This window comes from Mixophyes fleayi, chromosome 2 (assembly GCF_038048845.1).
Source record: "Mixophyes fleayi isolate aMixFle1 chromosome 2, aMixFle1.hap1, whole genome shotgun sequence".
NCBI classification, from domain to species: Eukaryota; Metazoa; Chordata; class Amphibia; order Anura; family Limnodynastidae; genus Mixophyes; species Mixophyes fleayi.
In genome coordinates, this window is record NC_134403.1 from 140067443 (window position 1) to 140085880 (window position 18438).

An 18438-nucleotide genomic window follows, 5' to 3' on the forward strand; every position below is an offset into this window, starting at 1 on the left:
CAGAGGACTTGTCAATAATGTCCTGATATGTGCAAACACAGATTTGAAAAAGGGTATACTCTATTTTTATCCTAACTATGTATGATAAATGTAAGGGTAAAATACTTGTGGGTCAACAAGGCTACCTCAATTACATGTGTAGCTTTGTGCCACCTTCCATGGGAAATCATGAGTTGATGCAGAAACCATAAATGATTCCTAGTGCTCTGTAGCCCACATATCCCACCTTGCAATCCTCACAGGAGAGGGTCTGTGTGCACCCACCAGCAAGCCATATCCCTCAGACCTTTCCAAGAATGAAAAGTATTTAGTCCACACATTCCCCAAAATACAAATGACTTTCCTCCACGCCAGTCAGACTATTGCGATGTGTGTCTGACAAGTTTATGGTAAAACCTTTCCTCAGAAGAAAGGAAAGGTGAAACCAGAGTGGGGAATGTGAATGCGGCCCAAGAAAACTCAAAATTTTGGCAAGTTTTTCAGTCCTTAATATTGAGGCGCCCAAACATGAACCAGGTCCCCCTCAGCTCTTTTGGTAATCTGGGAATGGGCTGGTTCAAACAGTTCTGCATCTCCATTACTTTGGACACCTTTATCTCTTTTACCAGGCTGAACTGGAACCATGGCAGACCTTACCAGCAGTGTACCCCCAGTTCATATCTATCTTATAATACTTCATTACGCAGAGCTCAGTAGAGGATGGAAGGCTTGCTAAAAAGAAAAAAAAGCAAGTAATCCTGAAACTTCGCTGAGCTCTAAGAGTGGGGGGAGCTGACCTATACTTCAGGTACCCCAGGATACTAAACATTGTCCCCTGGGGCATAGGTTCCCAAACAGTTTATTTCTGTTATGGATTCATATTTTAACTCAACAGTCCCATGACAAGACCTTTATCCTGTGGAGACATGTACTTATATAGGCATTTTCTCTAATAAAAAAAAACACAAAGAAAAAGTCTACCGACTCCCTTTGTCCATGCCTTAAGTAATGCTCAACAGGCAGTGGACAAAAGTGTATAGAAGAGAAAACTGCTGCTACTATTCAATGTCTGCCTTAATCTTATCTTTCCTGAAGGAAAACACTGTTTAAGTGCCCTGGCAAGTGTTTGGAACCAACAGCAATAATGAACGCTATCTTCATTCATGTGCATAGCCCCTGTGGCATGCCCATCTCAAACATGGTATGCTAGCTAGAACAGCTTGTTTGATTCAGTAAGGGTAGCCCTTGATGTGATTAAAAGGAGGAAGGGCGTTTAGTTTCATTGTTAAAATCACCTCCTGGCTAAGTGTTATAGTGCTAATATATATTCATTAAAGCTTGTAGAAACAAAACAACAATATTCCTCATTGTGCTGGTACAAATGTGACATCCAAACCATCAGTTCATTCTACAATGTTTTACCAGTTTTAGCCATTTACCCCTCTGTTGCCAGCAGCGCCACTTAATACCTCAAACATGTTATGCAAATGAGAGGGAAGCAATTAAACTTGGCATATACTCTGAGTTTAAAATTAAAGTTAGCCTGTTACTTTTAAACTGGGGAAGATACATCTTAGATACATCAGGTAAACCAGTGCTTGTGATCTTTATCAGACAAGGCTATAATTTTTTTTTTGTGTATGGCTTAAACAAGTGAACAGGCCCACCTGTTTTTTTTTTTGTTTTAAATTGCCATTCCGAAGGATCAATGCTATCTGTTTTTAGTTGCATCAGAGATGTAGCAGCAGTCTATCGTTTTATGAATAAAGCTAGATATTGTGTAAAATACTCTGTACAGAATTGTCCAGATATAGCATTGCTAACGCCCCTCCCATATTTTGAGGACAGTGCTCCGATGGATTCTAATAAAATTGGAAAATCTGAGACTGCAATATATACATCACTCAATCCACACAGTTCCTTTCTACGTAGCAGGTCAGTCTGATCAGTTAGCAACTCACTGTAGATGGTATTATATCATTCAGCCAGGTATACATACTTCATTTATTTAATGTTTAAAATTCAGTTCACATACATCATGTTTTATATATTTAAAATGTCAGATAACAGTTTTATTAAGTAAGTAAAATTGAACATTGTGTGTGCATCACCTGAAGTGTGCTTGTCACAAACACCTTCTTGTTTTTTTTAAATTGACAGCAAAAACGTCACACTTTCTTGCGACCCTAACGCAGGATAGACAGAGACCAGCTCCCCAGCCACTGGCCACTATCTGACATCGGTCACAACTTCGCAATGAAACAGACAGGTTTAAATAGTTTACACTCCTCCCACCACCCTAACTTGATGGACAGAGGACACTCCCACTTTGCCTTTAAAAGGGAATTTGTTGCAGGTGCTCTGTTTTGATTGGAGACATATCCTGTCAGGCTGCTGCTTGCTGTGGAAAATGTTCTTTTTAAACCACATCAATATATATAAGTTCAATAAAAACTCTTTACTATTATTTTGTCACACAAGTCCTCCACTTGTATCTCTACTGTACAAATGTGTAATTCTGCAGCCCCTGTCTTTTAGAAGCCTTTCTTTGATACATGTAAATGAATTAAAACTTTAAAATAAGCAACGGCCCTATACCCTTTGAAAGAACATGATTTTCCAACATATAAAATTAAAGTCAAGAGAAGGGGGCAAACAATATTTACTGTAGGGGTGCTTTGATCTTTATAATACACAAGTTTTTCAAAAGAACACGAGTAATGAAACTCACTGATTTTAAACATTGCCATGATAATTCACCATTTAGGTTTTGTTTTTCCAGGATTATCTCATTAACATGATAAAACATACACTATCAGATGAAAAAGAAACAATGAGCTAAACCACTGTGGACTATGTTTATTTATTTTTTTAAATACATACAGGTATCAGATTTTGGTATAAAAGTATGAATAATCCAATTGTAAACATTTCAAAAGGAATATTAGTATATTTTCTTCTGTACCTCTTGTAGGTGTAGGAAGGTACCTAGCATTTGTCAAAACATTTTCTAACCCTAAGAAACAAAATGTCTTTTGCACGAATATTTATGAAGAAGCAATATTTGTAATCACATACTATAATCATATAGTGATTGCACTGACAGATGTGGATTGTCAGTGAGCATTGTCTCATGACCAACGTTTTGGATTCTTCACAAAAATCTATACCACCACATGGCACAAATGGATTTCTCTCTGGCTTATGCCATAACTGTTATATATAATGACACTCTCTCTGGTTTAGAGAAGGCATGAATCTGTAACCTTTTTATCTGCTAATATACAATTATCTAAATATTGTATTTAATGCCATGTAGCAGACCCTATTAACCATTTCTAACACAGAAAGACAACAAAACAATTTACAAGAAGTTTGTAAAGTTACATTTTCACAGTATAAAATATTGATTTCTGAGTGCATTTTAAAAAACAAAAAAAAAGTTAAAATGTAGAATGCTATAAATGCATGTTGTGTAAAATCTAAAAATAAATATTAGAACAAAATATATATTTAAATTCACTCTAACTCTTCTATCATTAACCAGCTAGATGGTGTTATACCATCTGGAATGTAAAATTTTTATTCATTATTTTGGTTTTTTTTACCAGTCCTGACTAACCAAGCCTACATTTACAGTATTATACAAAATCAACATGATAAAAGCTTAGCCTTGTGGTGGCAATTATCTTTACATAAAAACAAAGACACAGGAATGTTGAATATTACACATTTTCATGAATAGAATTTCAACTCTCAAAAAAAAAAAAGTAAGAGATGCAAGTAATGGTTATGCGCTCCTAGACATAGTCCATTGCTCCTAACCTTTTTAGGGATGAATATTTTCTGTTTTTTTGCAGCTATAAAAAGAGCCAAAATATATGCTCCCAGCCTTGCGTTTTCCACAAAAATGCTGTGGTGAGAGCACACTAAGCATTACAAGTATGCCATTTCTTTATCCACAATTATTTTTTAAAAAAGTGCTCAGTTTTTTTGTATGGATAATATAGATTTGACAAAATATTCTGTACAAAATGCATCACTGTAAGCACTATGCAGAACAGACAAATGTTTCAGTCAAATATACTAAAATTTAAACTCTACATTCCCATCTGCATATCGGCAAAGTTATAAAAGTTGTCCACATCATGAGAAGAGGATGTCTTGTTTTCCGAAACAAATACCTATTGAACAGGAAAAAGGAGAAAAGAAAATATAACTATTTCTCTAATCATAACAAAATAGGTTAGTGCATGTCTCACTAAAAATAAAACAGAAAACACTATTACACCACATTTCAGAGCTTTAAACATCCTCGTCAAGCCTGCATGAGCAAGTGGAATGCTGGACTTGCCCTACAGAGGAAAATTGGGATGAGATCCTAGACTCCTACCTAACAAGGTTATTTAAATACAACATAAACAAATCCAGCTTCATTTACTGCAAAGAGTTATATGGTCAGGTTGCAGTATAAAGGTCGTAGGGATGTTCTACCTGTGACATGGCTGTAGTATTGTGTCTATCTTTTCTTTTCCAGCAAACTATACTCGGATGTGTGCTTACAGAGTGTACTAGACAAATATGTTCTTTTATTTTATTTTATCCAAAGTCAGTCATTGCTTGTGCAGGGGAATAGTCAATGATGTGCCATTAGTTTTCAATGGCTGAATCTGCCCTATGGATTAGTTAAATCTACAAGAAAAAAAAATAAAAAATTCTTCAGGCTGTCAACAGAAAATTTACACAATTTGAGGTAGATGGACATACTGTGTTTACACACACTCATATAAACCATTTCATTTTACTTAGAAAAACTTAAACCATTGTCTGTTGGGGTTACATCACACTAAACCAAGATGACTGTGGTTAAAGATTATAAATGCCTGTCAAAAATGGAGAAACAACCTCCACCAACATTATTTTCTACTTGGAATACATTTTTCAACCACTCCTTGTTCACATCTATGCACTGAAATGGAAGGTCGTACCCAAAAGTAAAATGTTAGAACTCACCAGGGTACCACTGAAGATGCTGCTAACAGCCTCCTGGCAACTCTGCACAGCTCCATCACCATTAAACTCCATTGCAACAACAGAACCTTTAAAACAAAAACAAACGGGGAATTATTATAGATATATAATGCTTTTTTCCCAGGATACAGTATCAACGGTGTCCGTAGGGATCCAAAACATAATGAAGGTAAAATCTCCAATGTGGAAAGTAGGAATATAGTTGGATATAGTCTAGAGATCCTTAACATGTTTCACTTCAGACAGTTTCATCAGAAGGAAAGATGCCTTGATCCAGCCAATTTCTGTGCACATTAGCTAAAACTACCCCCCAAGATACTCTTGTAGTTTAAAAAGACTTATTTTACCACAAAATAGTTTTTGTACTAAATATCCTAAACATTGTTGCAACGTTATGAACTATTTGTCAAATGCAATATAATGGATCTGTTTTTTTACATTTTAAATGGTGGAATAACACTAATTGATACATTTATTAAAAAATTAAAAAGTAATTGTCCACATATACAACTGGTTTATCTATATTCATTTTACACAATTGGATGTTCTAATTTGTGCTGCCATACAAAATACTATTGCAACTTTTTTTTTTTTTTAGACTACAGTATCTTTTTGGATAGCTGCATTAGATATATCAAGTGTAGCAAATAACATATTATAGATTATATATATTTTCCTAGTACCCACATGTGCCTGTATTTCTTCTTGCAAAAACTCTGCCTGGTCTAGTGCTATTATCTAGTTCTGGACATCCCAACTTCTGCTGTTATCTGATGTACAGTACTTGCTTGCTGTGTTCCTGACTGAATGCAGGATGTTGTTCGTATTCCTGCACCTCTGACAATAAAGGTCATATTCTATGAACTTCCTTGCCTCCTCCTAAATACTGTTTCTACAGTTCCTGCTACACTACCCTCAGATTTCATCATTTTCCCTGCAGCCAATATTCACTCCTTGCCTAGTTCCACAATATATAGGAAAGGCTGCTTTCTCTCTCTCTCTCTCTCTCTCTCTCTCACCTACTTTTCAAATAAGTCATAAGGCCACTTGTGGTAGCCCTGAGAACAGTATATAGGAGAATACATTTAGGCAGCATGCTCTCAGAATGAGTAAGCTTGCTCTTTTTTTTTTCTCTCTGAGATTTTGGATTTCATGAGCTTGACAGAACCTTGGGCTCCGCCTTATGCGGGACCTTCCCCTCTCCCCTCCCCTCTAGCTGTGCATTGAGCTCACGGAGGTACTGTGCATTTTGTTTACTGTATCGTGCTGTCTCACCTTTGTATTGTAACTTTGTTTGTCCCTGTACGGCGCTACGGATACCTAGTGGCGCCCTATAAATAAAAATTAATAATAATAACCTTTATTTCTAAATGAATAGTTCATTCTTGTTAAGAATGAACTATTCAAAATAAGCAGTGTTGTGGGTGACATGAGGGGAACAAGTACCACTCCCTTAACACATTGCCTTATCATCAGCCAGATATCAGATGAAGTAATTGGGCATTGCGATCCCTAAGGACTTGACTTATGCCAGCTGCATCACCTTAACTTTATTATCATTTGATGTTATCCCTTTCAGATAGAGTAGCATTATAAAATGTAAAAAAAAAAAATTACTAAAATCTATTGATTAAATATTCTATCACATCAGATCTTTATACATGTGAAAAGTTTTATATAATTTAAACCCTGTGAAAAAATCTTGCATAATTATAAGCAGTTTTGAAAAATGTCTTACTATAAGACACACTGCAAATCCCCACAGTGCACACTGAAAGCTGCTAATTACACTACTGAGAGGAGGAAGAGAGACTTGCTGTGAATGTGCAGGTGGTGAGCTGTTGCTCAAGGAAGATTCTCTATACATATTAGTCACATACACAATATAGAACTGGAACTTTTTTAGTTCATAATTTTCTAGTTTGCTTATTTAAGTATGAACTGATCATTTGTAAATCTATATATATCTATATATCTTAACCAATGTTAATCCCAATTCTGTGAGGAGTGTAATTTTGCCATATTATGAATCTTCCTGTTTTCCCCTAATTCACTTTACTGTAAAGATAAAAACATCTTCACTAACTGCTAAAGATAAGAGGGTAATGGCTGCTGGCTGTACGTCAAAGGAACTATGCAAACAAAATTATGAATCCTAGCTATACTTTCCTAGCTATGTGATCAGCACAAGCCTTAAAGCAAAACAAGAAAATGCTGGCCCTACCCCCTGTGGATTCAAGTGCTCCGTTCAGTTAGCTGCCCTGAAGTTTTGAGATACTTCCTCCTGATGACTGACAACTTAATCTAATTATCAGACTGAGCAATGAGAAAAAAAAAAAACTAAACACCAAAACAGTAAAGTGACATAAGCCTCTCCCATATCTTAAAGATGAACAAATCTCTAAATGCAAATGCACTCTAAATGCATGGTTTTTGAAGAATTAGTTAAATGGTTTACATACCTTCACAGACCCTCAAGTAGTCAGCTCACTGCGCTATGGTTACTGACCTGCACATCCCAAACATAAATAATGTCTATATTATAGAGAAAGTACTAGGATATATGGCCTGCTGCAGAAGACTGATGAACGGGTGTCCAGAGTATATCACCCTTTTTTCCCCCCACCAAAGTGTGATAACACAGATTTTAAATGAAGGAAAAAAAAAAATATATAAAATCCTAGATTAACTATTGAGCAGTACCACTCCAAGTCAAGGTGATGCTTTAATATTGGTGATCTTACTGGCTGCTTTTGTGATAAATGTACTGAGCGTTTGTAATACAAGTTTCTATATGTAAAAGGCCATACCTTTCTCCAATAATGGTATAAACTCTGCGGCTCTGTCTTTGAAAACCCTTCTGGCATCTTCTGGTTTCATTGCAACTTCTTTAGTCTGAATGAGTGATAAGCTCTTGCCAACCATCTGCATTGTGAGTTGTGAGGTAATGGTTAGTGACTAAACCACACAAAGTAACAGCTTTATACAAACAAATTATTAAGGAAGTTCAACACTTGAATGAACAGGGTACATTAAATGTCAGTTGTGTAGGTAATAATCATAAATAGCCATCTAAGTGAAAATGTTTGGTAAAACACAAAGTCTGGCAATGTATTCTTATTAGAGTTAAAGGTGACCTCCACAGAATAAAAGTTTCAAGTCCCCTAAAGAAAGCCTCTCTTATCGATCAAATAGCGTTCTGATAGGGTACCCCTCCATGGCTCCTCAACCTTACCGTATAAGGGATGCTGAAGATGCCTAATTTTGAGACATTTAAAATATATTTTTTAAGATAGCTGTGATTGGGTGGGATAGTCCCCTCCAATCTGGTGCTGCTTTAACTTCACTACTATCTTTGACTACAATTTGAATAGCTGCCTGTCCCATTAGAGCCAGTTCCAGAGGTGATTGTGAGGTAAAGACAGAGAGAAGGAGGCTTGGCCTTTCCACCTTCTCCTTTAACAAAAGCTTCCATATTAGGAAGAAATGTCATGAAAAGTTTCACTTACACTTAAATGTAGACTTATAAAAGGGAAAGTGTTCCTCACTCAATAGAAGCTACAAAACTCTATTGTGCAAGAAGCTCAAAATTGCTAAAAAAAAAAAAAAACACATGATGAAACAGCACCATTTGGAATGGTTAATTAAATCCTTATGTAGCATTAAGACATCTGCAATTCTACACTTGTATGTATTTATGAACAGAAAGTTTTCTAAAGTAGTTTTTCAAATATTGCTATATGAATACCACATGAATCTTAGATTCATTACTTGCAAGGAGCTTTAGCTCATTACCTCATCAATCATCTTTCTGGCATTTGCTATAGTATAATCTCCTGCAAAGAAAACCACCAAGCAGGACTCATCACTTTTCTTCGGTCGCTGTCCCCAAGTGACTGGCACTATGCTCCTGTTAGCATCTGATGAAACGCGTACTGCTTTCAGCTCTTCAGAGTCTGGAAGGGGGACATAATCTTGGACGGCACAATCACTAGGAAGAAGACTCCAGTTTGTCTCTCCTGACACTGGGGTGAAGTCATGGATGTTGCTCCATGTGTTGTTGAAGATACTCAACCCTGCTTCCTTAAGCTGGGAAGCCAGCTCTGGGTAATAGAACTGGAAACATCCAAACTTCATGCCAGTGGAGGATTCAATGATTGGTTGGGTAGAACAGCATAAGAATATATCCATTTTCCTGCAATCCCTGGTGCGAAACTGCTGGCTGGCCACAATGCATTTACAATCTTTACAGTCACGGAAGAACACACTGCCTTTTACAGGCCCTAAGAAGATGCGGCAGTTCGTACAGTCATCAATAGTGATGGTGGCAGAATGATCAAAAATGTAGATGTTGCAGTTCTCACATTCCTGTATAACGAATTGTTGGCCTGCAACTTTATCTGGCAATCGTCCTATAGTTTGATCTTTCAAGCCATTAAACATATAGTCCTTTGGGTCCACCTGTGGGGTTGCAAAAGGAGAGAATAGTATGAAAGTAACAATATGTATACCTAATCCTAAATACACAAATAGATATCTTCACAAGCTGAATGGAAAGCTTAATTGCCGTAAGAAACTGTTCCAAAGCTACAATAAAAAAAAACGTGCAATGCATTTTGACCAAAGCAATCAGGTATTTCAACTAAAATTAGGGTACTATCCCAGTCCACATTTACACCAACATGAAGAAAGAACCGTCAGTAAGAAAAGTCTACAACAACCCTTATTTTTAAAGTAAACACATTAAAACTAGCAGGTAACCTGCAATTTTGATAAAAGGAACCATTTAGGTACAATAGATTTGTATGCCAATTTAACCAGTTATTCTGTGGTGGCAGACAACTGGAGAGAATATGATGGGCGCAATTATGTTACCACTAGTTTTTTTTGTTTTGTTTTTTTTACAAATAAAATATTGTACTGTTATTAATAAAAGGGTGAAAATATTTTCTAGCATGAAATTAAATATTTATACTTGCATAAATACCAGTTTTAGATGCACGGAGTTACATGCATCAGTTACTTTGCTCACACATATTTTAGAGTTTCCTAGTGAAGTTACAGACTGAATGAATTGTTCAGCCGACAGCGTGGCTGCTTGAATTTTTGAGACAGTACCTCACACATCCTTTCAAATTACTGCATTAAACAAGGCCGTCATCACAGAGTATATAACTCACAGTACTGAATATAGCTACGCAAGTTTCTCTTGAGAAAAAGTTGCCCTCACAGATGAAGTCTCTAAAGCTGGTTAGAATCTTCAACATTCCAAGACACTGAGGCTTAGAACTGTGGTCCTAGACCTAGGTTAGCTGGGACACCAAAATATGTGGCTTACAATAGAACATACTATAAATCTGTCAAGAAACCCCAAATACAGATACTGAAAACCTACTTTGGGTGTTGACCTGCAGGATCCATATCTCTGTCTTACTCCATGAACGAATGATGCCAACAATATGCCCACAGTCCCAGGACATTATATATGGAATTCCCCCCCCCCCCCCCCCCCAAAACTATACAATATCTCACACAGTTGTTAAACTCTTCAGAACTACATTATAAATTCAGTTTAATTTACAATACAGTAACAGCTTTTATAGTGTTAATTACTCCTAAAATGTCAGTACACCACAAGCAAACAATACTTTAATTTATAAAAAGTACTTCCTCTTAATTAACACAGGACTGCTATGAAGGATTTGGCATAAAAAATCCCAACATAAAAAATATCAGGGGATTTTTAGACATGGCCTCGCCCAACATGTTAGTCACTCTTCATTAATTCCAGCCCGAGGACAATTACAAGTAGCAAACTAAATTTAATTCAATTTCAAAATTATATTGTGGGTAAATAAACAGCAATGGCTGAGTCACCGAAATAGATGCCATCCCATTAAACTGTAAGATCAGGCTTGCAGCTACATTATGTGTATGAAGTAAATGAATGCATCACTGCATCAGCAGCATGCAAAGGAGATTTGTTTTACATTAATAAAAATGCTGCATATTATTATACAATATGATAGCATTATTTGGGGATTAACTTTGTTTTTACTATGCTTCTGTAGTTACTGGCACTATATGGCTCTTACAAAGTTCTACATTTTGTCCCCAAATCATCTACTTCATAGCCCTCATTCAGCGGAAACAACTATGAATAGTTGTAAACTTGAGGTTTGCAAATGAGAAAGCACCTATTGAGCAAGCTTGGCTGCCATCCTCCATATACACACTCAGGCTGCAGATATTGGGAATCTGTAACAGCAGCTCTGTGTTTTGCACATAATTTCAACCTCCCTGATTGAATGTCATAAAGACAACATTCACCACCTAAGAGCTGCAAGCAAAAGCTAATGGAATAACTGTGCATTAGCCAAATATTTGGCCAGTAGAGACAACACAGGGGAAAAAAACATTATGGTCTCTCTGTGACATGTACAGTAAATGTTTATATGCACTAATCATTTTCCTACTACTGTAAAGCAAGGTGGACAAAATGTAATCTTTCGGAATTAAATATCAATATCTAGAAGTCAGAGTATGGGAGTTCATATACACACCTGCAGTGGAAAAGATTACTCTAAGGCATGCATAGGCAGCACTAGTTATATGTGCACACAGCATACATACATACCAAGGCATCAGTTGAGTGTAACAATAAATGTTACATTGGTGCTACAATAAGTCAATAGACATAGTTACAGGCCATGTGTTATTCCACTAACATCCACAAAATATATCGGTTCTCACAGGAAGCACTGGTGAAATTGCAGTCACTATTTCACAACACACAATATTTCATGCAGCACTGTGTAGCTGGGAAGCCAAGCATGGGTCAGTAATCCCACACATATACTATATGCACAGACAGAAGGGAGAAATGACCATACTTCTAAAGAGATTAAATTCCTTTAACCCTACCGCTACCAAAGACCTGTGCTGATTCTGCATTCATATTTTACATGTTCATGCTTTGTCACTTTTAGCAAGAATATCCTTTTTTTATTGTTCGTATCGGACATACCAGGTTTTTTAAGCTACAACATTTTTTTTATTTTATGGATATTACACAAATAATTCCACCATTAAAATGTACTCCTAATTTTATTCTGACATAACATTTAGAGAGATATAAAATGCTGTATTACTAGAGGTCTGGTCTGCATTTGTAGACCAAATGAAAAATACACATGCTTAATTTTAACGGTTATTTATTTGCAACTACCAAGGAACATGTGGACATAGATTAGCATAGACTCAGTGATTACATGCCATAATACTAGGAACAAAGGGAGTTAGATGTTACAAATAAGGAGCCCTTCTTCTTCAGGAAACCTCTGTGATAATGTCACCACGGTTCTGAAATGCTTCTATGGTTGCCAAATCCCTTCTTATACAAGAATCAGGTTCACCCCTCAAGTTTTTAATGTTGCCCATTAACCAGGATTAAGCACATTAGAACCATGGTTGCTTGTCGAGATGGACAGAAATGTCCATACATCCTAGCAGTCATCGTAAAAACTACAGAAATGACAGGTAAATTATGTTAACTATGACATCATGTCTAAGATATTATATGGCTAAACATACTGTCTGAATTACAATGCCACTGGAGATCCTGGTTAAAAGATCACAGCGTAAGATCCTTACTTATTGTCCCAGGCATTCAAATTATTATTTAAACCTCAAATGACAGGGAAACTATGCCTCTGAAGTCAAGTGATGAGTGAAACTGTTCAACATGGAAAAAAATTAAATATAAATAAATCCCAGCATGTTGAAAGATATAAAAATCCCCTCAATGCAATTTGAATAAATTAATGTAATTCATTTCTGATATAGTGCTCTGTAAGTAAAAAGTTTGTATCTCACATTTTTGTGGGTAAACTCTAATGCAAGTAAGAGCTAACCACTATTATTCATATTGCACCAATGTTGAACTGAAAGCAAACATTTATTTTGGTCACAAACTCACTACCCCCCACTGACCTGTAGCTGCCCTGCATTGGAGGAGTGTTTTAAAATGTCTTCGCAACTATATAATACAACTATTATGGCTAATGTTCGTACAAAATTATTTAAGCTACAGGGCTAATTCTCATCACACACAGCACGAAACAAAGACGGGACATTATAAACCCCAAACATGACCATCATCCAAAAAAACAAAACAAAAAAACAATATTTCCTATTTCTATAAAAGTATTAACACAAACCATCCATTTCAGAAATACTTTTGCACTTATATACTGATGCTTACACCAATAGATAGCATTGTGAAAGTTATTCAACTAGTCTGAAATGTCAAAGAATTTATGAAAGGGGAGTTACATAAACTCTTTATTGTTCAATACAACATTACCTATACAAAAAAAAGATATTAGGTGTTTTACACAACAATGAGATTGTTTGTGGGAATAGTATCACACAGTCCAATACACAAAATAAACTTATATTACATTTGAAACATATAAAAATAGTCAGGTTCTGGGCGCTTGTAAAGGAAAGATATATCAATTTAATATGGATAGGTCCACAATACGCTCCGGCCGGAACGAGACAGCTTAGATGTGTTAAACAATTAACATGCATCAATTGACACTGCCGAAAACAATGATAATGGTAAAAAACACTATAAACTCAGTGTGATTGAAAATATGGTTAGAGTGCACTTGCAAGCTACTAAAATATGAAATGACAATTGATATGAACCGCAAAAAGGGAATGTAAGGAAATGTAATGTCCAGAGTTGTAAAATAAAATGTTGGTGATGATGAAAAATGCAAGCAAAAATGAAATTGGTAGCCGTTACTCACATGAAGCAGGGATGTCTGGCTGTCTATAATGCAGACAGGCACTTAGTAGCGGTCCCAGAGTCTGTGCTGATGAAGTTAGATATAACGTTGATTTCAATGATAAAAAGCACCCAGCAGAATGCCAATTTTTAAAAAAAGAATGAGGAAGAAAGTTCTTCTAGTTCCTAAAGGGAAGTCCTCTCCTTGTTGAAAGAAAAAATGATCCCGCTCAAATAGCGTGTGCACGCTGCTGGATATCTTCGTGTTGAGATTAAATGTATGGATATCAAAATGCCTCCAATAATGGACAGGTACCCAGCAGAATATAGGTGGTGATGATCCAAATGTAGTCCTCCTAATCCCCAACGTAGTCTCTCTCTTTCTCATAAAGTTGAGGCTAAACAGGGGAAGCGGTAGTGCCGCTACGGATGAGCGCATACACGCTACAGGCTGGTCTCCGATGTGGATGTCTGTATATGGTAATGTAGGTTGCTAGCATGCTAGTAAGTTGAATAAAACTGAGTTGAGGGACAATCTCCAACGCGTTTCGCCCGGTGGCAATGGCCAGTGGGCTTCCTCAGGGATAGTAATGTAATGATTACTATCCCTGAGGAAGCCCACTGGCCATTGCCACCGGGCGAAACGCGTTGGAGATTGTCCCTCAACTCAGTTTTATTCAACTTACTAGCATGCTAGCAACCTACATTACCATATACAGACATCCACATCGGAGACCAGCCTGTAGCGTGTATGCGCTCATCCGTAGCGGCACTACCGCTTCCCCTGTTTAGCCTCAACTTTATGAGAAAGAGAGAGACTACGTTGGGGATTAGGAGGACTACATTTGGATCATCACCACCTATATTCTGCTGGGTACCTGTCCATTATTGGAGGCATTTTGATATCCATACATTTAATCTCAACACGAAGATATCCAGCAGCGTGCACACGCTATTTGAGCGGGATCATTTTTTCTTTCAACAAGGAGAGGACTTCCCTTTAGGAACTAGAAGAACTTTCTTCCTCATTCTTTTTTTAAAAATTGGCATTCTGCTGGGTGCTTTTTATCATTGAAATCAACGTTATATCTAACTTCATCAGCACAGACTCTGGGACCGCTACTAAGTGCCTGTCTGCATTATAGACAGCCAGACATCCCTGCTTCATGTGAGTAACGGCTACCAATTTCATTTTTGCTTGCATTTTTCATCATCACCAACATTTTATTTTACAACTCTGGACATTACATTTCCTTACATTCCCTTTTTGCGGTTCATATCAATTGTCATTTCATATTTTAGTAGCTTGCAAGTGCACTCTAACCATATTTTCAATCACACTGAGTTTATAGTGTTTTTTACCATTATCATTGTTTTCGGCAGTGTCAATTGATGCATGTTAATTGTTTAACACATCTAAGCTGTCTCGTTCCGGCCGGAGCGTATTGTGGACCTATCCATATTAAATTGATATATCTTTCCTTTACAAGCGCCCAGAACCTGACTATTTTTATACGTATCTAACATTGTTGGGAGTTTAGGGGTCCCTCACACACTCTCAGGTTCGCATTTGGCTGCTTCATATATTTGGAGGAAGCGCAGCCTATCCCTCTTTTTCAACCTTACATTTGAAACAGCCTAAGAAAAAATTACGGGGAACAAAAAAAAAAAAAAGGCAGCCAAATTAAAAACCATGATCAGCTCTATAGGTCATTGTCATAATAGCCCAACATTGACCATTAGTTCCATATTTGGATTAAGGTGTGTCCTTGTCAGAGAAGTGAGTAATCCATTAGTTGGTCAAGCACCTTGTGACTAAATCACAAGTGCGAAACGGAAAAACATTCAGTTCTGCTTTTCTCAATAGGAAAATCATTACTAAACAATTACTTAACAGATTGTATTTAGAACACCTAACATTACGCAAGAAGTGTACTACGTTTATGTATATATGGCACTAAAATGCAAAATTTATCAATGGACCTAGAACATACATGTATTTGCACACACATTTAATATCCATTTTATGTTGCTCTGAGGGACAAGTGTAGGAGCATTTCTGCATGGAAAAGGCTTCAGTCTCAGAAGATGGAATGCCAGCATATATTCAAACATGTTTTAAATTTTACATACACATTAAAAGCATACACGAAATAGACTGCAACATATAAGCCTTGACCTTTTTTTTTTTTTTTTTTTTTTTAGAGAGTAGAATGATTCAGAGGAACATATCAAGTAGCAAAATTCTACACTGAAAAACAACTAGTAAAACTATAATCATTGATTATGAAATAAAGGAATATAGGCAGCAAGTGTGCATAGGTTCCTAACATTCCATGGTTTTTTTTATTCTTCAACAGCTTTTAAATTCTTCATAATGCTTGCACTTTAATATATGTTAGCATTTATATCAAGGAAGGGCTGGGTTTCAGGGTAATTTTTCCTTCTCTCTTCCTTTTGCACCATCATGTATTGGTCAATGATTGGATTTTTCTTTTCACATAAGTATAGCTCCATTTACCTGCCTAAAATGCCCTTCTCTTCACTGGATCACGCCAGGTACAGGCATGGTAAATATGGACTATCAAATTTTTTTAAGATCCTGGATGTAGTGAGAGGACTGTAGTTGACTGAAAGGGCAATGGCTCCAAATTAACATGACCTCCACAGCTCATACAATAGCCAAGTAGTTCTCCAACAAAAAAATACTTAGAATTAAAAACTTTTTACAGGGCCTTTCCCTGCGCATTTAGCACTTCCTTTTCATGTGTATCTATTTATAACCTTATGTCCAGAAAGGGATGAGGTGTTTGGGGTGAGAAGTGGAGCAAAATGTTTAGTGTATAGCATGGGGGGGGGGGGAGCAGCTGTATACAAAAACTCACTGTATTTGTCTCATTGTTAAACTAATTTAGTAATCTAAAACCTGCTATATTAACTTTCTAACACATCAAGTGTTATAACGCATACCAAAATGAAATTGCCTATTGATGGTCTCGATTGTAAGCACTCATGACCAGGGCCCTTCCTACTCTCATTACAGCCACACTTTCTTCAATTTTATATGTACTATTCTGTTTTAAAGTATGATTTGCTTTTGATATACAATTCATACATACCATCCAGCAGTGCAGAGTTTTCTGGGACCTTACAAATAACTTTTGATGATGATCATGTTGAAGCTACTAACATTATTAATATAGATATTTCTACTTGGGGGTGATTACACAGTATGAAAAAAGTATTCTATGTAATTCATACACAGTCTAAAGACAAACACTGAAACACAAGACTACACTATGTCATGTTATATGAAGTAAGTTTATCTCTAGGTTTGAAGCTAGAATGCCAATCTGAGATTTTCCCACTGTTATCTAAACCAAGCCAATATTAAATGAATGCCTAGTGACAAACGCACAATGCAACATTCATGTACTTTGTTTTCTTGATACAGTGATTATGGACACACCTAGTTGTGTATGCACACACTATCTAGGTATCTTTCAATGAACTGCTCAGCTGCAAGCACATATTAATGAAGCCACTGCAATAATAATCACAAATAGAAACCATATGCCACGTCCATTATTGCTGTCACTAGGTTACAGGTACATGCCAAAATAAAGTGGTCACCTTCTCCCTTTTATCCCAGCTGTACTGCTTGCTCTCCTCCCCATCTACTTGCTGCAGCTCTGCGGGTGCCGACTCCTTGGAGCTCCCCTTCCTTTTAGCTTTCTTGGAGAAGAAACAGCCCATCTCTCTGGCACGGGAGCAGACGGTGGGTGAGAGGGTCACGTAGATCTGGGCTAGTATCTCAGGCTGCAAGGTCCACTTCCAGCTAGTAACACGCAGGGGATGTGCACACGCCGCGCGTCCTCGGCACACTCGGGCACGCGCACGCTGTACCGCCTCCACTGCTGCCCAGCAACACCACAGTGTAGGGAACGTCACCGGCGGCCGCCAGCTTCTATTTGCCCGCACCTCCTCTGCAGCTTCCTGCTGCTCTTACTTTCGGCATGCAACTTTATTTACAAGCACAAGAAGAAGCCTTTACATGGTTATTAGATGCTCTACATCATATAGAATTAAAAGATAATGTTGCACCAGTTAGAAAAATAAATTAGAAATGAATAAATTAATATTGCATCCTAAATACATAATTTAATTTCCTCCAGAATTAATAAGTAAATATTGCCTCCATAATAAATACATGCCTGAAATATTTTTTCTTGGTCCGACTTGGGAAGATGGTAATCCATATGGGAAAGAAAAGCACATGGTATGGACAGACTGTTTCAAGGAGCATGCTATGCATTAGCCTCCGGTGAGGCTAATTAATTTCTAGCCATCTAATTAAGAGCAGTCTCTTACACTGCTCAGCCAATCAAAGATAGACTATAATCTTCTTGAATTTTGTGCCCAGTTTTATGTATGTTTTACAGCAACTTTTTCATGGGTGCAATAAAATGCATATATTCAAATGTAGCTGTCACGGTCACTAGAGTTCTTGACCCAGAGTTCTGCTAGTTGTTGTCACTACTCTCGAGGCGCGAAGTCTAACGCAGCAACTGGTCTCCAGGGACCCCCGCAAGAGGGTTTGGGTTTTGCGGCGTCATTCTGCGGCCCTCAAG

General features: G+C 37.1%; 1 protein-coding gene across 1 annotated transcript; it reads right to left on the minus strand.

Moving 5' to 3' along the window:
* Positions 1-1969: 1969 nt before the first annotated feature.
* On the minus strand, positions 1970-17706 carry RP2 (RP2 activator of ARL3 GTPase). Its single transcript, XM_075200080.1, has 5 exons — positions 17441-17706; positions 8806-9471; positions 7821-7935; positions 4993-5078; positions 1970-4163 (listed from the first exon to the last, which is right to left on the minus strand). The coding sequence occupies exons 1-5, from the start codon at positions 17561-17563 to the stop codon at positions 4080-4082; spliced, it is 1074 nt and encodes a 357-aa protein (XP_075056181.1). The 5' UTR covers positions 17564-17706; the 3' UTR covers positions 1970-4079.
* Between the last annotated feature and the right edge of the window lie 732 nt (positions 17707-18438).

Coding starts and splice junctions, on each gene's coding strand:
- RP2 (XM_075200080.1), bottom strand. CDS start 17,563: ATGGGCTGTTTCTTCTCCAAGAAAGCTAAAAGGAAGGGGAGCTCCAAG. Junction 9,472..17,440: donor GCTGGGATAAAAGGGAGAAG/GTGACCACTTTA, acceptor GCAACCCCACAG/GTGGACCCAAAGGACTATAT. Junction 5,079..7,820: donor TATACCATTATTGGAGAAAG/GTATGGCCTTTT, acceptor TTTGTTTTAAAG/GTTCTGTTGTTGCAATGGAG.